General features: G+C 52.6%; 1 protein-coding gene across 2 annotated transcripts in view; it reads right to left on the bottom strand.

Moving 5' to 3' along the window:
- Positions 1 to 18,581, bottom strand: part of KSR1 (kinase suppressor of ras 1) — a 161,782-nt gene extending 143,201 nt beyond the window's left edge. Inside the window, exon 1 of one of the 2 annotated variants that reach the window (XM_027034467.2) lies at positions 17,989 to 18,581. In XM_027034467.2, coding sequence (XP_026890268.1) covers positions 17,989 to 18,219 — 231 coding nt within the window. In that variant the 5' untranslated portion in view covers positions 18,220 to 18,581. The remainder of the gene's footprint in view (positions 1 to 17,988) is intronic. The other variant, XM_027034469.2, reaches the window with a different exon arrangement.
- Positions 18,582 to 22,668: the final 4,087 nt, after the last annotated feature.

The following is a 22,668-nucleotide window of genomic DNA, read 5'->3' on the forward strand; positions in this document are numbered from 1 at the left end:
CCAGGCTGTCTGGGTCTGATTCCGGAGGCCAATTTCCCCCAGCTTCTGCACTGATTGACATTATTTCTCCGGGAATGCGGTGAGGTTCATTTCGCACCGATTATAACACAACCTCATTTAATGACTCAGCACTTACGATGTGCCAAGCACTGTAACAGGCCCTAAAGCTTCTGGATGAAGAGGTCACGCACAGTCTTTGTCCTTTAAAGAGACAGGAAACCCTTCCTTTAGCTCAAAAGGTCTCTAATCACCCTTCTTAGTGGAAAGAAGGCTGGCCCAGAAGCATGTGGTGTGCCGAGCGGAGGGGCCTCCACGGGGAGAGGCAATGGCCATCTGGGAGGGACGGACGGAAGTAGAAGTAGGAGGGAGAGAGGGGTCCACCGGTGACACCTTTCTCGGTGTAACCAAAGCGTGCTGTGACACAGAAAATGCACCGCGTGGGGGCTCGGTAATCAGCCAGATCCTGATTTGGATCTCACCCCCGTCCCCCTCCGTGTGGCGTCAGGAGGGCAGCCCACCTGTCTGGGCCTCAGTTCCCTCCTAGCCAATGGCAGAGAGAGCTGCACCGGCCTCCCAGGGTGGCTGCAAGAATCGCGGGGTGTGGTATTCGGGGTACCAGCCAAGAGCCCAGAATCAAGAGCATTCAATACATGTTTGCTCTCGTCATAAACGTCCTCCTCATCACTTCCATCCACTGTCCAAACACCCAAAGCACTTAAAGTGTGGGCAGCAAGAACCATAAGTGGTTGTCTGGCATTTCCACAAGAGTGTCTCTGAGCCAACCGCCAGCCTCCCGGGACGGCGTCCCAGGCCGGGTTTACCCTGTGCGCGTGTGGCACCGAGACACAGAGCCTCCTTCAGTGGTTCTCCTTTTTCTGGGACAGCCCCTCACACAGATGGCCGGGCGGTCACAAGGACAGGGGTGCGGCCTGTCTTGGGGGGACCTTCTCGGTGCCAAGCAGGCTCTGTTCCCGCAGGACCGCTTGCAAGGAACGGTTTCACTCCCCTCGGGAGGGGTGGCGGCTCTGGAAACTTCTCTGCTTCGCAGCCAAATCCAGGACCGGCTCAACAGAGGCCCGAACACCCCAGGGGAAAGCAGCAGGACCACGTCTCACTTTTGATTCCGGCAGGTGTGAGCTCAGCATCACACCGTGTTGCCAGCCTTCAGTCCTGGGATGCTGAGAAGGGAAGGGGGCTGAGCAAAATGGGGCCTCGGGCAGGGGTCTCTGGTCAGGCCCACCACTGTGTCTGAGCACCCAGCTCGCAAGGGTGACAGGCACTCGAATATTCATTACCTTAATAAATGAATGAATGATGGGGCGCCTGGGTGGCTCAGTCGGTTAAAGGTCTGACTCTTGGTTCTGGCTCAGGTCACCATCTCACGGTTCGTGGGTTCTAGCCCCATGTCTGGCTCTGTGCTGAGAGCGTGGAACCTCCTTGAGATTCCCCGCCCCACCTCTGCTCCTGCCCCTGCCCTACTCTTGCACTCTCTCTCTCTCTCAGATAAAAAAATAAACTTACAATAAATGAATGAATGAAAATAATAATAAAGGAATTTTTCCAAGAACAGTCCTCCCCGCCCAGAATGCATTTCTCTCCTAGATTTTTCCACGTGCAGACATATTTTTACATATTCACACAACTACAAATGCTATGCACATGCAGGTTTGCACTGTGTATGCTCTCACTTAATGCAATAGCATAGACATGGTCCTGCTGTCACCCAGTCTTCCAAAAGCACAGACGTGCACCTAATAACCCATCATAGGCCACACCACGGTATGTTTAACCATCCCCTCGCCGGTGGGCACCTGTTTCGTGGGGGGGGGGGGTTCTTTTGTATTGCAGATGATGCACGTATCCTCATACATTGTGCATCTGCTTTCTGCCGAATAACTGCCTTAGAATAAGCTCCCTTGGGGGGACGAACCAAGTCAGAGAGTATCTACTGTCCTGGTGTAACAGACGAGGATAAGAGAGACACGTGCCCGCATCATCCACCCTCACGGGTGCCCCAGGAAGGCTTGTGGGACGAATACAAGCAGCCGCCGCTCGCCCAGGCCAGGCCTCGGCCACCCGCCCTTGCACTCAGAAACAGGACCCACTTCCAAGTACACTTTCAGGAAGTCAACAACAGGGCTTCTGGTCGCTCCAGGCTCCCCTGAGAGGGGCACCTCCTTGGGCGTCACCCGGGGCTCCAGCCCGTGTTGCGGGAGGACTTCCCACTTACCCCCTTGGGCCTCTGCCCTTGCTAATGCTTGGTTTCCAAAGCTCTTCCCCAGATACGTCCCCATGGTATCCCTCTCCACCTTTCTGAGGTCTTTATTCAAATATTACCTTCTCTGCAAAGCCGTCCTGACCGGTCATTTAAAATCATACCACCCCTTGCCCCTGGCACTCTTCCCGGCTTTCATCGTTGCCCTCAGTGAGGGTGAGCACCCTCACCATTGAACGAACAACCTATTCTACCTACTCACTTACTGCCTTACCATCTCCCAACACCGAAACCTAACTTCTACAAAGCCGGTATTTTTATCCATTTTGTTACCTGTTATTTCCCCCAGTTTAGAATAGTGCCCAGCCCACAGTGGGTGTCCAACCCATTAATTAAATACTTGTTGAAAAAACAAATCTAAAAAGACTCTGACTGTGTGCCAGGCATTGTGCTTTCCATGGCTCATCTCACTTACTAGGGACACCAATCCTATTATAATCCCCATTTTACAGATGAGGAAACTGTTGTTCACACAGGTTAAGCAACTTGCCCAAATATGCACAGCTGGCCAGGAAGGGAGTGGAGCTTGAACCTAGCCCATCGAGTGCCAGAATCTGTCCATGTACCCTCCTGACCTTTTATCCGAATACGGGAGCAGGCCACTGGCCAGCAGAGCTTTCCAGAATAAGACCAAGAATCCACCCTGTGGGGGCGCCTGGCTGGCTCAGTGGTAGAGCATGCAAGTCTTGATCTTGTGGTCATGAGTTCGAGCCCCATATTGGGAGAATTTACTTTAAAAAAAAAAAAAAAAAAAGAATCCAGTCTATGATGAATATAGGGAAGAGAAGGCAGGAGGGGCAAACCCAGGCAGTGGACCCCAGGAACCTCTCCTGCTCCACTTCCTCAGGGGAAGAGCAAGTGTGACTTTTAGAACATAAGCCCAACCTAGTTTGGCAGCCACAGGGTGAAAGAGGCCAGTTATCTGTGACCAGCGGGATTGGGGCTTTGACAAGTAGGGTGTTAAGAAAACAAATCATGCCAGACCAGGAAACTGCTTAAACTAAACAGGGCCGGAGAGGAAGTTTGCTTTACACTGTTAGATGCCCAAGACAAGGTCTGGGCATTTGGGGCCACCTAAGTCTTTTTCTAAGGATGGTCAGGAGTCTCCTCTGGTTTAGGGACCAAAGGTGGGGGAGGGTGTGAATGAACCAGTGCTTAGGGACCAGTTTCCACTAGTCACACGGCCGATCGTAGCCTGCATGGCTGTCCACACACAGGTATCAGGACTAAACGAAATCTGTGGCTTTTGGTTTCTTTTTACTTTTTTTTTTTTTAACTACTTCCTAAAACTCTCAAAATTTTCAAAGATGCAGTTGCAAAACTGGCCCAGTGCTATGTCTCTACTGCTCACCTCTCCTCCTAAACCACCAGACCAACCACACAAAAAAGTTTCCTGTCCCCTGAAGAGGCAAGTTTCCATTTGCTGATGGATTCTTCCTTCCTCGGTTTGGTCCCCTCGGCCAGGGTGCATGAGGGCCAGCAAAGGGAATCTCCCCAGGGACTTTCTTTCTCCTGAAGTTTTGCCACCAACATTTAAAAAACAACTATGTCTCGAAGCCATCCCTACAAGGCCCAAGTGCTACCCGTTATGTCGCCTTTCTAACCAGAGCGCTTTGAAACAGAAGCCAAGTTCTTTCAGACGGAGTCAGGTAAGAGCCTTGGCTCTGAACCCACCTGCCTCCCAACCCCCACTCCCACAGTCAAGGACGCTTCCCTCCCCTTCCCTCCCCTTCCCAAGCCTTCTCCACCGGGAGCCTTCCACCTCTCGCTGTGCCTTTCTTATGCAAATAGCACCTGTAGATCTGGACTCCAAAGCTCCGGTCATCTCATCTTTACAAATTGGAGGCAATCCCATTCAAACGGTATGGAAAAAGGAGAGATTTTCAAACCCTCTTCCACCTAGCATAGCGTTACTTCTTCCAAAATGCTGAACGTAAGTCACCAAAGCCTTTTTCAGACCTCTCTGCTCTAGACAAGACCCAAGGTCAAAGAGATTTCTGAGGGTGCAGAGAAATGAACACAAATGTGGCCTCAGGCAATTCTAGATTTGAACCCCAGCCCTACCAATGACTGTGAGACTTTGGGCCTTACTTCCTCATCCACCAAGTGGGCTAGTGAAGTCATCATTATTGAGGAAGCAACGCAGAGAACACCTGTAAAAAGCCTGATCTATTAAAAGTGGGCAGGTCTACCTCTAGTTAGCTGTAACTGAGGGGAGAGGACAGGGGGAGCCCAAGATACTACATTCCTAGGATCTGGCATTCCCTTCCCATTTGCCAAGAAGCTCATACTAGAAACCCAAGGAGCTTGTCAAAGCTGGCCCCCGACTCAACGCTATCAGAGCACCCTGTAGCTTATGAGTCATCTGGCCTGCTCCAAACAAAATGGCAGCCAACATCTTCCACGGGCCCAGTTCCTGGAACTGCCACGGGGTCACAGCTCACTAGGTGAATACATTCTAGGCTGCCCCAAGCTTGAGTATGTTGAACCCTCTGCTCAGACCTCACCCCCATCTCTTTGCTCTATCTTAAGGAAAGACAACATTGAAAAGCACAGCGTCCTCTAGTCTGCATTCCCAAAAAGACGCACAAATCAGAGTCCCTGGTCGGGAAGAATGGGGCAGGGCAGGACAGCTCAGCCAAGAAGGGGGTTTCCCGCATCTACTTCTCAGGCTCATTTCCCATAAGTGGCACCTAGATACTCATACCTGGTAGTAGCAGCCCCACTTCTGAGCTGGCAACCTCAGTTCTCAGGGCCCCTTCCTTGCAAGAGGCCCAGGGTCCCCCCCCCCCCCCCAACCTGGCAGACTGCAGCTGCCAGGCCTCACAGGAGAGAAGAGAGTTTCAGTTAGCATGGGGAAGGCCGGTGACAGACAGCACAGCTTGGTTCAAATCAAAAACCTATTTCCCAAGTCCCCGCACACCTCAGGATGTAGAGATGAGTCACTATGCGGCCTGATGGGCTTTCATTCACACCCTCGCCAGCACCTTCTAGTGGTTTACTCATCTACAAACTCTTCCGCTAAGCTGACTTGCGTATTTACTGTTCTATCCCAGAACAGGGCCTGGCACGTCACGGGGGGGGGGGGGGGGGGGGGCGTCACTACGGGGCAACACTATCTGCTGGATTGTTGCATTCATTTTTTACCATGGCCCAACTTTAGGGAAACAGTCCCAAATGCCCGCCTACATCCTTGACCTCACGGCACGTGACGCATGGCCAACCACGGTCTTCATGGACCACCGCTTCCTGCTGACCTCGAGGCACACTGGCCTGCACAAGTTGGCCCCTCGACCTCAAATACTCTTCACCCAGGTCTTCATAAGGCTGCTGTCTTCTCATCTGTCAACACTTGGCTCAAACCACCTCTAAGAAGGAGGTCTTTCCTGGTCGCAGCATCTAAAGTAGCAGCCTTCTCCCCGCCCCCATCACTCTACCAGACTTCCAGGTTTCTTTCTCCCAGGCCACCTTCTCTGTCTGCTGGCCTTTGATCTTCCTCTTTCCACGAAAGGAACCTCTCTGTCTTCTCACTGCTCTTTTCTTAGCACCTAACACGGTGCCTGGCACGTAGTAGCTATACAGTAGTCACTGAATGAATGGACAGAAGAGAGAAATATTCAGCCAAGATGGGAAAGATTTCCCCACTTTAAACATCTTACCATTTTACTTGTCAATTATACCTATTTTTAAAAAACATAATAACAGACAGAAAGGAAGGGAATGATTTAACAAGGCCAAAAAAATAAAAAATAAAAATAAAAGAAGAGGTTGGGGAGGGGGGAGAACAGAGGCCAAGAAGACTGTAAAGAAAAGGGAAGAAATTTACCCAGGAGTACCATTTTTAAGAAAGCTATCATTCAAAAAGCATAAAATGGAGCACGGCGTAGCGATCCCCATCACACACACAAAAAAAAATCCATGCCCTTTGACTCGATAATTCCATTCCTGGGAATTATCCCAAGGAAATGAATCCAGAATTGGAACAAAAATAAAGAGGCGTCTGTAGAAAGACAACTCCAGTCATGTTTATCACAGCAGAGACCTGGAAACAACCGAAATGTGCAGTAACAGGGGAAATGCTTTGGCAAGTTACGGCCCGTCCACTGGATGAAATACCATGCAGCGATTAAAATGGCCAAATGGAAGAGAACAGAGAATCATGAACAGGTGTTTTAGAATAATGCTGACAGGAGGTCAAAAAGCACTGTAATCCTGGGGCACCTGGGTGGCTCAGTCGGGTAAACTCTGACTCTTGATTTCGGCTCAGGTCATGATCATGATCTCACAGTTTATGAGCTTGAGCCCTATGTTGGGCTCTACACTGACAGCATGGAGCCTGCTTGGGATTCTCTTTCCCCCTCCCTCTCTGCCCCTCCCCTGCTTGCACACGCCCTCTCTCTCTCTCTCTCTCTCAAAATTAATAAACATTTGGGGCGTCTGGGTGGCTCAGTCGGTTGGGCGGCCGACTTCGGCTCAGGTCATGCATGATCTCACGGTCTGTGGGTTCGAGCCCCGCGTCGGGCTCTGTGCCGACAGCTCAGAGCCTGGAGCCTGCTTCAGATTCTGTGTCTCCCTCTCTCTCTGCCCCTCCCCCGTTCATGCTTTGTCTCTCTCTGTCTCAAAAATAAATAAACGTTAAAATAAATAAATAAACATTTAAAATTTTTTTTTAATTTTTTTTTTAACATTTATTTTTGAGAGAAAGAGAGGTGCAGCACCAGCAGGGGGGCGGGGGGAGGGGTAGACACAGAGTCTGAAGCAGGCTCCAGGCTCTGAGCTATTAGCACAGGGCCTGATGTGGGGCTCAAACCCACAAACTGCAAAATCATGACCTGAGCTGAAGTCGGATACTCAACTGACTAAGCCACCCAGGTGCCTCCCCAAAACTTTATTTTAACAAAAGTATTGAATGACCAGGCACTGCCCAACAGGCCTTCCACATCTCTGCAACACCTCACAAGAGTCCAAAAGAAACCTATGCCTATTTCCTTTTAGCGAACGAGAAAACTGAGGTTCCGAAAGCCAAAGAAGTTGCCCAAAGTCGCAGAGCAAGCAGGGAGTAGAGTCCTGCTGTGCATGTGACCTCCCCACAGAACCCATGCGCAACCCCAGGTCCTCACTGGCCTCCTTGTGCTCAAGGCCGTCCTTCTCCATGATGCCACCATGACTGTGTGCAGAAGGCCACTACATGATAGGAAGCAGCTAGCAAAAAGTGACGGACGCCTGTGGGAATTCAGCAAAAAGCGAAGAAAGCGAAGAAACAACAAAGGAAACCACCTTTGTTGAGGGCAAGAAACCACAGAGAAAAGAAGCCGGAGGGCGGTCAGCAAGACCAGGTGTCAGAAGGGACAGAGCAGAGCATGAGACAAGACACACACAGGGCCGGGAGCTCCTGGAGAACGGGGTCTGCGTGCCCTCACCCACTGTCCCCCCAGGGTCCACACGCGGTAGCGCTCAATAAACGTCAGCTGACATCTGACACCTCGTGGGGTGCGGATAAAGCAAGAAGCAAGAGAAAAGGCAGAAGAGGGGACACAGAACCAGGGAAATGAGTGGACTGGGAATCGGGACTGCCGTAGTGTGACCGTGGGCTCTGGGGGCCCACAGCGGGACAGGAGACTCAGGGAGGCGATGCACCGGCCCTCAGGCTCTGAGAACAGGACCCAGGTGCAGCAGGAGATCTGAGTTAGCCAGTGGGACAGGCTCCCTGCAATGGATGGGCGCCCAGCAGCCAGGGCAAGCTTCTGGAGAAATCGAGACCGTCATTTCATGGGAAAAGGCATAGAGATTCCTCCCGCCTGCTAGGATAGGTATGGCTCTGCCTGGAGGCAGAGGACTGGACTAGAAGACCTTCTCAGGTCACTCTGCTCCCTTAAGACCAACCGCCTAGCCCCACGATCCTCCAAACCAGGCTTACTCAGAGGGGAAATGCCATAGATGACTCAAGACTGGTAGACCTGGTTACCCCTGAAGCTGGGGGATCACTATGTGGGGGCTCATCATACGATTCTCTCTACTCTCGCACTTTTGAACATTTCCATAATAGAGTGTTCGAAACATGTAAACTCAGGCCCAGACATTGTACCTAAAAATCACCAGGGCCTGGCCCAGGCTGGGGGCTGCCCTCTGGATCCCAGACAAAACCCACCAGAGTCAAACAATGATTCTACGCTAACAGAGTTTTCGGGTGGAAGAGAGGGGAGTTTGCAAAGGCAAGTCAGGAAGTACAGGCGGGTCATTAAGACTGTCCGTGTTCACGGCACGGCTTGGTCTCTCCTTAGCTGTGTGTCCCTGGGCAAGTCGCTTAACCTCTCTGCACCTCGGTTTCTTTCTCTGTAAAATGGGGATCGCAATGGGACCTTCCTCACAAGGTTGCTGGGAGGAGTAAATGCCACATAAAACTCCTAATGGGGGGAGGGGGGGAGGCATGGAATAAGCTTGCAGTAAAAATCAGCTAGTAGGATACATTCCATTTTGTAATGTGTACAGATAGTTATTTTGGAAACCATGCATCCATCTGATCAGTCATCTGGAGAAAATGAAAAAGAGTGAATCCAGTCCATTTCTGAGAGCTCAGGCAGTGGTGTGGGGTCAGCACATCCAGCGCACCTAGAGTGGCCCCACAGACCCAGGCCCCCATTGGCCAAGGGGCTACAGAGAGCTCCTCCCTTCAAAAAAGCCAGAAACAGGAAGCAGCTTCCTTTCCTTTCCATTCTGAGCCAGCATTTCCTTTTTTGTTTTAAAAAGCATTCCTTGTCTGCAGCCCAGCCCTTCCCCTGCCCTCAGCAGCCCCAGGCTCAAACACACCCGCAGCCATCTGCATTTCTCTTGGACTGTTCTCTGCCCCCCAGCAGGGTCATGGGGTTCCCGGTAAACTCTGAGTGAGCGTGCCCTTGACACGAGGCTAACTGGCACGCAGAGACAGGAGGAGCAGAAGCAGGGACCCCAGGCACCCGGAGTCTCTGGGCAAGCCTTGCTTCGCCTAGTTGGAAGGATTAAGTGAAACGGGTCACTCTGCCTCCCTTTGTGAAGCACCTCCCTTGACAACAGGCGACCTCACACGGCTTGGTAAGTCTATGGACTCACCAGCCTCTCCTCAACCCACCCGATTCAAATTGGAATCTTAAATGGGACCCCAGCATCATAAAAACATAAAGTTTGGCTGACACTAAGCCTACAATTTCTTGTTTTTCCCGTTCACGGCTTAAGGTGGTATTTCCCCCAACTATGTTCAGCGGAAGAAAGATCCCGGGATCAATAAGTTTGGGAACACGTGCTGCAGGGCATCTATCTCAGAGCCTTAAAGACACTAATCATCTTCAGGAATCTCCAGAGGGGGAGAGGGTTGATGTGGCACATTCTCAACCACCAGAAGGCCTCTTTCGCAGATACAGTAGAGGAAAGGCTGCGCTAAGCCCTTTCGAGGGCCCCACGCCGGGGGGGAGGGGGCTCTCAAGACAGTGCCCAATGATGGAGAACTCCCAAGTCACTTTTGAAATATGCCTATAATTTTTTTCCCAGCCAGCGAAACTCTGAATGCACCATGAATAAAGCTGGTCCTGCTTTATCCATGCCAAGATCAAACCCAAATGAACTGGCTAAATTGGGACTCCAAACCTCAAGGTGTCATGCTGAAGAAAGCCTCACCTCTCCATAAGCAGCTTCTCTTGACAGATTTGCAGAAAGCAAAACCCTCACGATCAGTGTTACAGACGGGGGTCTGTAGTTTATTCTGCACAAAAAGTTATTTTTCCTCACCATAAAGGCCGAGCCCACGGACTGCCGTAAGCTTTCTTTCCCCCTCTTTTTTTAAAATTTCAAACGCAAGTCTTGATTTATTCTTGCAATTATTCTGTGGGTGGAAAAATGAAAGGGGGGGAAGGCGAGGAGAAAAATGGCAAACAGGATACTTCAGCTCCGTTGTTGTAAGAGGCAATCTGCTCAGTTAAAACACACTGCTGCCCACCAAGGCCAGACTGACAGAAAATTACACATGCGTATAAATATATAGGTTTTATATGTGGCGGCAGCTTGAACTGAGGTTTTTTCAATGCAGGTGAGGAACAATCACGCCTAAGAACAAATGACAAAGCATTTCTGATCCCAACATCTGTCCCCAGTGGATGCGCAGGTGTGTGCATCTCTACCTGGGATCTGCAACAGGGGACAAAGACAAGACAGGACGGACACAAAGACGTTGGATTAAAAGGCTGTATTTTCCGGCAGTGTTAGTGAATGATTTGTAACATTCTCTTGACATCAAAACCAACAACAGCGTTTCGTGGAATATAATGCAAACTCTGCACAAATTTAAGACAAACGCTAGGCCTACAGGAGTAAAGGTTCACCCACCCAGGTCCCAGGGGATCTTTCAGTGGCAGGGCGAGAAGCCCTTGAAAGTATAGTCAGGTTCAAAGCCCATTGGCTAGACTGGTTTTCAAAAAAGACCCCGCACACAGGATACCCCAAGTTGCTCCCCAAGAATCTCTCCACTGCCTGGGGTCCCCAAGCCACGGAGAGGGGGCTGGGAAGCCCAATCCATTTGCTTCCTCTTGCAGGAGACTCCTTGAGGCCGAGAACCCCACCAACACCTGTGAAATGGCAGGGTGAAATGGCAGGCTGCTGTTGGCCATTAGTCTAGATAGATGGTTTCATGTCTCTCTCTTCAGGGCACCTCAGGTCTGCATCCCAGCTCAGTGCTCAGTCTCTCCTCCGCCCTCCGGCAATGTTAATTCTCTAACAGGCATTCCCACCAAGTCCCTTCACCGTTGGGACTTAAGTATCCTCGCCTGCAAGATGAGAGGGCTGGACCAGATGGAAAGCCCGAGATCCTCTGAAACCCCCTACCAAGGCACCCCAAACGGCCATCTGATCAGTATCTGTGGCTGGTGAAGGAAAAGAGTCTGCAGTTCAAGGGATAAAGACGTCACCGCATGGCTGTGCCCTGCCCAGAGGCAACCAGTCCCCTGGACACAGAAAGCCCTGACCCCCAGCACCCCCTCTGCTGTCTTGGAGAAGACCACGCTCTTCTAACTGGTCAACCCAAGGCCCCTCCCAACTTTGCTGCAGGCAACCAAAAACCACAGCCCACAATCTTCGGCACATACCCCAGAACATCAGCCTCAGGGACCCTGTCCTGTCTCCTGTTTACACTTCCCAAACTCGGGGAAGATGTGGATGCAGTGGCCGAGGTGTAAATGCATAAAGGCTGCCGTTTTAGAAATCCTGGCGTTCACGCTGGAGAAGGGGGAACATATCATGCCCTAAAGATTTTAAAGAATAGGATTACGATTGCATGTTGTTACTATACTTTGGCCTAGCAAATTCCCCTTCTAGGAAAAGACTCTGCAGCATGATTTATAATAGCAGGGCTTGGAAACAGCCTGGATGGCTGACACGGGGAGGACTGGTTCAATGAATTTATGGTATGACCACACGATGCAGCCACCGACGGCGCTGATGTATATCCACGCGTATCAACATAAACAGAAGACACTTACAAGGCAATGCACACGGTATGCGCCGCAAGTATCTATGTGCACATCCGTCTGCAAACGCAGAGGATAAAAACCCTGGGAGGACATACAGCAAACCGTTAAGAAGAATGAACCAGATCCGAGAGATGGCATTAGGGGTGTGGTTTTTTTTCTTTTGTTCATCAGTGTTTTCTTTCTCACACTGAACACAGATCATTACGTGTATTCGGAAATATTTTTTACAAAGTGGAAAGCTGGGGGACAGAGTGCTTCTCGGAAGGATTAGTCAGAAAGAATAAGGCAGGTGTCCATTAAAAAAATTATGAGCAAGTTGATCTCTAGGCAGCTTCTCGTTTCTCAGAGGGACACCGACACAGACCTGGTTGCATCAGAGTTTGTTGACAGAGGCCTATCTTTGAGGATGTGACGGGCTGCATGTTAGGGAAGCAGCCCCAAGCTCAAGTTCGGAGGCTGCACGGCCTGGAGTGGGCCACCAGCCATCGGGAACTGAGCCACCGAATAACCACCCCCAGGCTGCCCTTTTCTGTTACTGCCGCCTCCTTGGCCTCAGCAGCCAGGATCCTGCCCCGAATTCCCACCAGGGCTGCTAGAGGCGGCTGCAAGGTTCAGGACGTAGTTCTGAAGACCAGTGCACCCCAGTTCGGTCACCTACTCATGGAGTCCTCTCCATCCCTTGGGGCCACAGGGTCTTCATTTGCAAAATGAGGATAAGGTTCTTGTGAGAGTTAAACAGGGCAACATAGGCCGGGGGGCCTACCAGCGTGCAAGACACAGAACAGGTGAACACGAAGAAAGTGTGAGTCCCACAACCACCCTCACTGTGCCCGAAGGCCATTCCCATAACCCCAAAGGCACCTACGCGGCTTTCTCTTCGGAACTGAATGTGAGAGAAGATTCCGAGCCAAATGTTCTGAAAAGATGTATACTTTTTATTTTTTTTTATTTTTATTTTGTAATGTTTATTTATTTTTGAGAGAGACAGCATGCAAGCAGAAAAGGGGCAGAGCGAGGGAGACGCAGAATCCGAAGCAGGCTCCAGGCTCCGAGCTGTCAGCACTGAGCCCGACATGGGGCTCGAACCCATGAGCCATGAGATCATGACCTGAGCCGAAGGCGGACACTTAACCGACTGAGCCACCCAGGCGCCCCAAAAGATGTATACTCTTTAAAAAGCACAGCTTAGAGAGACTTGGTGGCAGGTTCTGCTACATCCCCCCACCACCACAGACACGGCCAAGGGCCAAGGCCTTCGCAGTCTCTCTCCCGGCCACAGCCAGCAGGCGGGGAGAGAATACCTGCGGTGGGGAGTGCAGCCCCCTGGACATGGGGCCAACCCAGAGGGGAAGGAGGCATTCCCGTTGTCCCCAGGCAGCATACCAGCAGCCCTCTGGCACTCACGCTAACTTGGGCCGAGGCTGCGATGAGGCCTTCCTCCAGCACCACCCGCCCCTCCCCAGCGTCCTCTCCCGGGCAGGACACAGCAGCTTTCTTGGCGAGAAAGGAGTAAAGAGGAGGAGACACGCAGGACCCTCTCCAGGCCACCACGGAGGAATGTGGGTGGCAAGTTCCAGCAGGGATAAAGCTGCCAAGGCAAAAGCAGACACCAAAGGGGGCAGTGCCCCATCTCTGCATCCCCTCAGGGACGGCTGGAGTTAAAACCTCCAGCAGGAGTTTGGAGCCATGGCAATGGAGCAGAAGGAGAGATGCCCCCACTCTGAAGCGACGGCCGGTGGGGAAAGGGAAACCAGCTCGCGCTCTCAGTTCTGCCAGGGACATAACGTGGGACACCAGGACTGTGGGAATAGTTCCCACCAAAACAGAAGGCTAGACTGGCCAACCCGTTCTGGCACATTCCCCATCCCTGAGTACTTGGCAAGCCACGCTCCTGGAGTCACTACGGTTCACCTGCCTGGTTCCCCGTTAGAATTCAAGTTTCCCCGAAGACCAGGAAGGCATCCCGAGTACCTCAGAATCCTTGCCAGGGGGGCTGCAGCTAGCCCAGCAGGCAAACGAATAATGATGGAAGTTGAGTGAATGGATGTTCATGCAAGCCTGGAGGGCCTGATGTTGGGGGGTGGCGGGGGCAGATAAGGGACCATGGGGCCTGGAGCTCAGGACTCCACACAGCAGGGTTCTGACCTCCGTCACAATCAAGCTGGGCAAAAGGCAAGCCCTGCTGACCTTCCGAGTGGCACCTCCTGGCCCCAGGGCAACTCAGAGACTGTACCTACCATAGCTCCCCAAGGTCCCCTCCTGGGCAAGTCCCATGGGCAAGGTCCACGGGGCCTTCTTCCTCCAGATCAACTTGCATAGGAAGGAATTTCTCTCTATAAGAGCATAAGGTAGAGGGGGCGGGGCACCTGGTCGGTTCAGGTCATGATCTCGTAGTTCATGGTTCAAGCCCCGCATCAGGTTCTGTGCTGACAGCTCGGAGCCTGGAGCCTGCTTCAGATTCTGTGTCTCCCTCTCTCTCTGCCCCTCCCTGGCTCGTGCTCTGTCTGTCTCTCAAAAATTAATAAACATTACCAAAAAAAAAATGTTTTTTAAAAGAGCGCAAGGTGGAGAGACTCGGTATGCCTTGGCCTGTTCTGGAAAGTACTAGCAGGCCGGCAGAAAAGGGCAATGTTACGATGCCACTAAACGTGAACCTGCACGAGGCACCGTTTTCTCCCCAGAGCTCAGCACAGACTCGGCCCACAAAGCATGAATAAATGAGGGAATGACCTGGCATGGGGCTCCAGGCCCAGCTGTGAGGCCAGCCAGGTGTCCCTGTGTGAGCCCATGTGGGAACGAGAACATTCCGTCCTGCCTGGGTGGAGTTCTCAGACCCCCTAGGAGGGTCTGCTGGAGGCAGGGCACGGGGCTCTTCTAGGATGAAGGAGCCTCACAGCTTTGTTTACAAATTCAGGCTCTGAGTTCTAGATTCTGTCACCCTCCCTCCCCATCTAGAGAGAAAAAATTGTGTGGTGAAAGTTGGTGGATTTCCGGGAAATATGAGGAGCCTGAGAAGGTTCCAGCACACTTGCCGGCAGGTAGGAGGCAAACATTGAGCCCCGGCTCCTTGCACTCTTTTGAATCCAAACTGGACCACTACACAGAGAAAAAGTCATCACAAGGGCAGCCAGACGCGTTGCGCCCGCCCCGCCCCCCCACAACCCCGCACACCATCACGACCTGTGATCTGGGGCACCAGCAGCTGCGCCCAGGTCAGGGGCTTCCGGGGGCATCCCACGTGCTGTTTCTCCCAGCGAGTGCTTATTGGATGAAGGCCAGGGGTGCCTGGATGGCTCAGTCGGTTAAGCGTCCGACTTCAGCTCAGGTCGTGAACTCGCAGTCCGTGAGTTCGAGCCCCACAACGGGCTCTGTGCTGACAGCTCAGAGCCTGGAGCTTGCTTCGGATTGTGTCTCCTTCTCTCTCTGCCCCTCCCCCACTCATGCTCTGTCTCTCTCACTCTCAAAAATGAATAAATGTTAAAAAAAATTTTTTTTTAATGAAGGCCAGACTGGGCTGGGGTTCCTAAGATTCTGGGAGAAGTCTGGCGCAGTTGCATAAGCCAAGACCTCCGGGGAACCCCTTTCTTCAAAAGCCCGGAATCCAACGTTGCAAAGCATTCTCTCTAGGGGCCCTGGCCTGGAATATGATGGGAGAGGAGCCTGCAGAACAGAAAAGAAAGCCAGAGCGGACAGCTGGACCACTGTCCTGCCTCCCTCACTACATGCTGGCGGGATGGTCTCCTGGCCCGTGTCACCCACCTCTAGGAGACAAGAGCCAGCTGTAGAGAAGTACCTTCCCCTAAAGGTGGCCTGTGGCAATGAATGCCACTGGACCCTCACCAGGGAAAGTTTACAGGCAGAATCTTTCAGTGGTAGGACACAAACTTATAGGCTCACAGCACTGCAGGTTTATGCCATCTTATCCCCATTTTACAGATGGGAAAGTTGAGGTTCAGAAGTCATGGGACAGACACCCCTCCCCACCCCAGACCTGAATTCAAAGCTGTCCGCCACACTGTCCCCATCAGCAGAATTCTTTCACTAATACACTTCCCCCCTATTTTATCAGTTTCGTAAATCTGGATTTTACAACTGTTTTTTAAACAGAGGCATGTGCAACAAACGTTTGGTTCAACCCAACAGAGGCCCCTTCACCAAACCACAGAATGTAGAGCCTTGTCAAGGGCCTACAGAGATCCACCCCAACCTCCCTGTACAGGTTAGGAGGCTGAGGCCTCCAGGGCAAAGAGATTCATTCAAATTAGCTGGAGGCAGCTTTAGGGAGCCAGTTCCTGAGGTCTCAATTCCCATTCCCAAGAAACAAACCAGGTCCTGCCTTTTCTCGGAGTAGGGTGAACCCAAATCCCACACCACAATGGAGAGAACGGGGACCTGGGTATTGGTTCCTGTTTACAACGCAAATTTCCTTTGGGTGGGTTTTCTGGCTGTCAGAGGCCATCACCCAATAAACACGCAGGAGGGAGGCCACTGACACACAGCTCACAGATCTAAATAGCGATGCTTGGGGGTGTCACGATGCCATATCTTTGTTAAAATGAATGACTCTGGAAATCAGGGTATCTAGAGGGCAAAGTACCATTTCCAGAGAATGAACAATACACAGTCCTCCTGTATCTACTCCAGGAACCAGGAGCTCTTCAGAGCAACATGGGGACAAGCCGAGAGAGGTCAACACAGAGAACTTTCTCTCATCTCGATAACATAGCAGTCCAAGCAGACACATGCTGCGGGACGATGATCCCGCCTCCCACAACTAAGCCACACAGGCCCCCTATTGTGTCAGTTCAAACACCGAACTTTGCTGGGCAAACACATTCGGCTGTGTTCAAGAAGAGACCAGTTTCCCTCACCCCGTGGAAAACAGCAGCATGCATGCAAGAAGGGACAGCTTGGGGGCAGGGGGGTGTTGGTGTTGGTTGGTTTTTAAAGCAAAGCCCCGCTCAGTACTGCTAGAGCAACTGTAATGAAAATAATAATAGCCAGCACTCACGAGACGCTCCCAACGTCCCTGGTTTTGTATGTAGCTTTGAAGGAAACAAAACTGCAGGAGAGAAGTCACCCTCGAACATTGTGGATCAAACAGGGATTCAGGCTGCTGATTGGCCTATGACAGCTGGCAGAGGCAGTTTGCAATAAAGGGCTGGGGAGGGGGCTGTTAGGTTGAGAAATTAAGGTTCTCCCACGACAAAACATCCCCACATCGGCAGAAGGCCAGATGTGCTGATGCAAGGTGGAAAGAAGCCACTTCAAGTTGGGGTAGCAATTAAGTGGTCCCTGGAATTTTACGGCCTTTCCAGTGTCAGGACAAAAGCTAGTTGGGAATGCACTAGTTTCCCTCTATTGTGTATGGGGGAGGGGGAGACCCCCCCCTTCTGAGAACCCAACCACCCTTTTGACTTGTTCTTCCAAATCCTTTTAATACTGCACGTCCTGGCTATCATTTGAGGGAGGAGGGCCTGCAGATCTTATTTCTTCTTTACACTGGAGACTCTCTCCCCCAGAACCCCTTAAATAGTGTCATCTTCCTACCAAAGGCCTGGTGCCCCAGCACAAACCTTCCTAAACCAAAATCCAGTGTCTGAGGAGGAGTGGGGGAGTCGGGGGGTAATTATATTTTGAGCAGTGAAATGCTGTGGCTGTGCGAAAGGAAAGCATCAAATGCCTGAGCAATAAATATGCAGTTTCAGCAAACACGTTTTGAAAAGCGGCAGACAAAAATCCTGGAGGAAAGGAAAGAAAGGAACAAGCAGGGAGTCTGGGGCGTGAGAGAAAGAGAATGGCGGGCCTGTGATCACACTTCAGGGGGACCCCCCCCCCCCCGCTCCCCGTCACCCCGGCCCACGGCTGCTCGCCTCAGTCACACAGGGAAAAGTCCAGCGTGTGACTCAGTGGGAGAATGAGTCCTGCGGCCCCGCAAACTGGGCGGGGGCGGAGATGGGGAGGCAGGGGATGCCCGCGCGCAGCCCACCCCGCCCACGGGCTCCTCGAGCCTCCACCCCAGTTCCCACTCCGCCCCTCCCCCCAAATCCCGCCCAAGGTGACGGGCTGGTCCTGGGTCCCCAAGCTGCCGCAACAGCGACTGGAGAAGGGAGAGGAAGCCTCAAAGGGGCGACACCGGCTCCAGGATGCATCTGGGAAGGAGTGCCCTGGGGCATCGAGGGAGGTGCCGGGGCCGCTCCCCGGGCCGCGCGGCCCCCTTACCTCCAGGGTCCGGATCTCCTGCTGGGTGAGGTCGTTGGACACGGCGCACTTGGTGCGCAGCCCGCGCAGGCTGCCGATGGAGATGTCGATGAGCTTCTGGAGCTGCCCGCACTGCTGCAGCGCCCGACTGGCCGCGGCCCCGGGGCCCCCGTCCGCGGCCGCCGCGTCCCCCCCGCCGCGGCCCTCCTTCTTCTCTCCCATCGCCGCCGCGCGCAGCGCCGCTCTATCCATGCCTCGGCATCGGGGCCGCGGGGTGGGCGAGGCGGGGAACCCGGGGGCGCGGGCGCCTCGGGAGGGATTCCGCGCGCGGGGAGGACCGGACGAAGAGCGCCCTTCGGCGCAGCCGGAGCCCGGACGCTAGGACTGCCGGCTGCCAAGCCCGCCGCTCCCGCCCGCCCAGCCGCGGCTGCAAAGCGAAAGCCGCGGCGACCCGACGGCTGCGGCTCCCGAAGCTTTTAAGTGGCAGCGGGGGCCGGGTCAGGGTAGCTGGGCATGCTGGGACTTGTAGTCCGCGCCGCGCACCTGCCGCTCGGCCCGCGCCCCCGGGGCCCGCGTCCGCGCCCAGCGCCCAGCGGTCCAGGCCTTCCCCTTGGCGACGGGCTCCGGCAGTGCGGGAGCGCCCCGCCTCCTCGCTCCGGGAGTGGCCGCTGCGCACCAGCTCCTCCCTCCGGCGCCCAGAGCGGGGAGGGGGTGGGGGGGGGGTGGGATCTTCTCCCCGCCCCCTCCACTCCTGCCTCCAGCCTGGGGGCTTCCCACGACCCCCGGATGGGGCGGGGCAGGGGCCGGTAGCCCCTGGGTGGGAGGAGGGTGCGCTTCCTGCAATTCTGCGGCAGAGCCTAACCCTGGAAGGTGGGGACAGTGGAGGTTCCAGAATTTCTATGTTGGTTTAGGGGCCGCCATCTAGTGGGAAGGGGCCTAAAGTACTTGTCCTCTGGCTGGTTCACGGAGCATTGACTCTCGATTGTCTATGCCAAAGGGAATGTTCGGGCATGGAGAAAGACGTCAGAGCTTTCTTCAGGATCGTATTTACCCATCAAAATAAGCATCCCATCCCTCCGCCACCCCTACCCAGCAGGCCAGTCCAGACGCTTGGGGTGGCACATTGATTTGTCACTTGAAGCGCTCTAGAACAGACAGCCTGGGTTCAAATTCACACGCTACCTAGCTGTGACAGCTGAGCTGTGAGCTCCCCCTCTGACCGTCTTGAGTTTTCTAATTAATAAAAATGGGGTGATAATAGTATCTATTTTCTAGGGTTCATATGAAGAATGAGTTAATGTGTGGACCTAAAGTGATTACTGACACGTGTAATCACTGGATAAATGCTAGTAATTGTTACTGACCAACCTCAGATTTCCTGACCATGGCCCCAGATGCCAGCAGTGGCACGGGCACAATACCGCTACTGGCCTGTGTGTGCAGGGCCTTTCTATCTTCTTTGCCTCCTAACTGGGCATTCAAGCCGCAACCCATGCCCCCACTCTCCCCTCCCACCTCCTGCCGCTTCACTTGCGCCCTGTTACTTGACTAAACTGAAACGCCGGGACTCTTAATCAAAAGCGCACCATCTATACTTCCAACATCTGCTAACTGGAAGAAATAGCTCTCAGAATGTAAGCGCCTTGGCTGCAGAAGTGGCTGAATAATTTATCTTTGTTTCCTCTTCCTAGAGCCAAATACAACACAGGGCCCACAGTAGGAGCTCAATAAAGTTGTGCTACCCATTTCATGAATTCTCTGGGCACATCCTATGCTGAGTTTCTCCTAGCTTTCAGGCCATTTCAGGGAAATTGGGACTTTCTTTGTGTGTCTGTCTCTCTCCCCATCTCCCCCCCCCCCTTTTTATGAAGAAGGAGAATTGAACAGGAGATAGTGTCTAAGCATTGTATTCCTACCTGAAGTCTACACACAGTAGTGGGTGGCAACTTATATTAAACCTTCCTTGGGGCATCTGGGTGGCTCAGTCGGTTAAGTGTCCGACGTCAGCTCAGGTCATGATCTGGTGGATCTTGAGTTCCAGCCCTGTCTTGCGCTCTGTGCTAACAGCTCAGAGCCCGGAGCCTGCTTCGGATTCTGTCGCCCTCTCTCTCTGCTCTTCCCCCGCTCATGCTCTGTCTCTCTCTCCTTCAAAGATAAATAAACATTTAAGAAAATTTTTAAAACTTCCTTTAATGTCATTTGAAATTGCAAAACTAAAACACAAAACTATAACTTTAAAATGTGCTTTTGCAAACTAACCCCTCTTGTGAAGATTTTCTGAAACACAAGGGGCTTCCTCCCTAACTCTTGACCCTTCCCACTAAGAGTCACTACTCCATTCCTTACTTAATTTAAAACAGGACCCTCAGTTCTGTGTCTGTGAAGCCCCCAACCCTGTGACCTTAGCCCAGCCCACCGCCCCTGCAGGAATAGTTAACTGCCCGGATTGAAACTGTGTAACCGTTATTCAAACTGTGAATCAGAAACTCCTGCAGGGCTTGTGAACAGGCCGAGCGAGCGACCCCACATTCAGGGCTTCTGGTTCAGTGGCTGGAGAATTTGCATTTTCTAACAAGTTCTGGGTGAGGCTGATGCTGTGGGGTCTGGGAGCCTGAACTTTAAAAAGGTTGGTGTAGGAGTGCCTGGGTGGCTCAGTTGGTAAAGCACCCTGATCTGATCGTCATGATTCGGCTTATGTCATGACCTCTCCGTTCCTGAGTTCGAGCCTTGGGTTCGAGCCCCACATCCAGCTCTGTGCTAACAGCTCAGACCCTGGAACTTGTTCAGGTTCTGTCTCCCTCTCTCTCTGCCCCTCCCCCGTGAGCACGCACTCTCTGTCAAAAATAAATAAACATTACAAGAAATAATAAAATAAAAAATAAAAAGGTTGGTGCAAAGGAAGGTCAGCGGGCCCAGGGAGCTATCTCAAGGGACCGTCCATTGTGTGTCCTGGGTGGCTCAGAATCTCTGTCTGTTCAGCAGCTGGAGCAGCCAGGCTTGAGTGAATGACTCACTTCTAACTCAATTCACAAGAGGTTTCCTGGTAAGTGCCTATTTATGCATTTACATCAAGCTGTAATCACCACTGGGGCCTGGTTGACACATCCCCCCACCCCACCCCCCCACCCCCAGGGCCATTTTATGTGGGAAGCTGTATCCTGAGAAGGGTAACTGCCAGCCTGGCAGCGGTGTGAGGGTTGGAGACTGGACAAAGCCCTGTTCCCTGGCTTCTCTCCCGCCAGGCTCCGTGTGGCCGGTCAGCCCCTCTTCTGTGGACACGGTCTGCCTTCTGACCTGCAGGCCACAGCGTTCCTCTCCTGTGTTACACCCCTGCGTCCCAGAGATGCAGAAAGCAAGGCTTTACAAATAATCCCTTCATTCATCCCTTTAACATTCAGAATTCCTCAAGTGTTGAGTCTTGTGGCAAGCCCTATTCTGGGCTCTGGGCAACAGGAGTGGGCAAAACAAAAACAAAACAAAAAATCCTTACCCTCCGGGAGTTTATATTCTGGTGAGCGAAGACAGACCATAAATAATTCAGTAGAATGCCCAGCATGGCTGGTGGTAACAGGTGCAAGGGCACAGGAAAGAGCAGGCCAAGGGACAGGGAGCGTGGCGTTTACAACCTTCCCCAGAGCTGTTTCAGGGAGTGGGGTTCTCCGTCTTGTCTCCAAACCCTGAGCAAGCCTTCTCTTATCTCAGAGTCTTTCTCCTCATTTGCAAGATAGAGGGCACGCATCGTGAGCAGGAACCGAGAACATCCTGCAAAGTGATGGTCGCAGAGTCCTTACTCTCGATGTATTTATTCATATTTATTGGTGAAATACTGCATCGCAGGCCCTGTTTCAAGCACCTTCGGTGACTCAACTAATGTTACTTAGTTTCCTTCCTCACCCTCCCGAGTGAGTCTCTCCTGGTTCGGTGAATTCATCCATTACGTGGTGATTCTTGGGCGGAACTTCATCTCCAGACTCTTGAGACTTTTTCTGTGGCATCCTCAGGACAAGAGGGTTCGCTCCTTCCTTCCGCCCTCCCCTCTGCCTCGGGCACCTGCATTGCTGGCGCGTGAAGCCTTCGAAGCTTGCACAGCGCTGCGAGCATCTCGGCACCACAGCAGCCGCGCAGGAACGTTCGTGCCTAGACCCAGAAAACATGAGAAGGGCACCTGCCGTGTGCTAGCCTCTGGGATAGGCCAAGGGAAGGAAACCATGTCCTTATTCACGTGGAACAAACCTGAGCATGGAGACAAGAAGTTAAATATACACCCAGAGTAAATTCAATGAAGGATAAGTGTTGTGAAGGGAGAAAAGTTTATAGCTGATAGCAAGTCCCCAGGGTATGGGGTGCTTCTTCAGCTGAAGTGGTCAGAGAAGTACTCTGTGACTGATCTTGAATTAAGATCTAAAGAAAGAGAAGGAACAAGCCATGTGGAGCTCCGGGGAGAAGGCATTCTAGGCAGCGGGGACATCACGTGCAAATGCCCTGCGGCAGGAACAACTCAGCTTGCTCCAGGAATAGCATGAAGGCCAGTGTGGCTACAGCACAGGGAGAGAAGAGCAGGGGAGAACGGAGGATTTCTGGAAAGGGGCCCGATGAAGTAGGACTTGGGCAGGAAGTTTGGATTTTTCTCTAAGTCTTTGTTACTCCTTAATGCAGTCCAAGATTCCCGCGTCGCCCGGGAGCTCCTTAGAAATGCAACTT

Source organism: Acinonyx jubatus, chromosome E1 (genome assembly GCF_027475565.1).
Source record: "Acinonyx jubatus isolate Ajub_Pintada_27869175 chromosome E1, VMU_Ajub_asm_v1.0, whole genome shotgun sequence".
NCBI lineage: Eukaryota > Metazoa > Chordata > Mammalia > Carnivora > Felidae > Acinonyx > Acinonyx jubatus.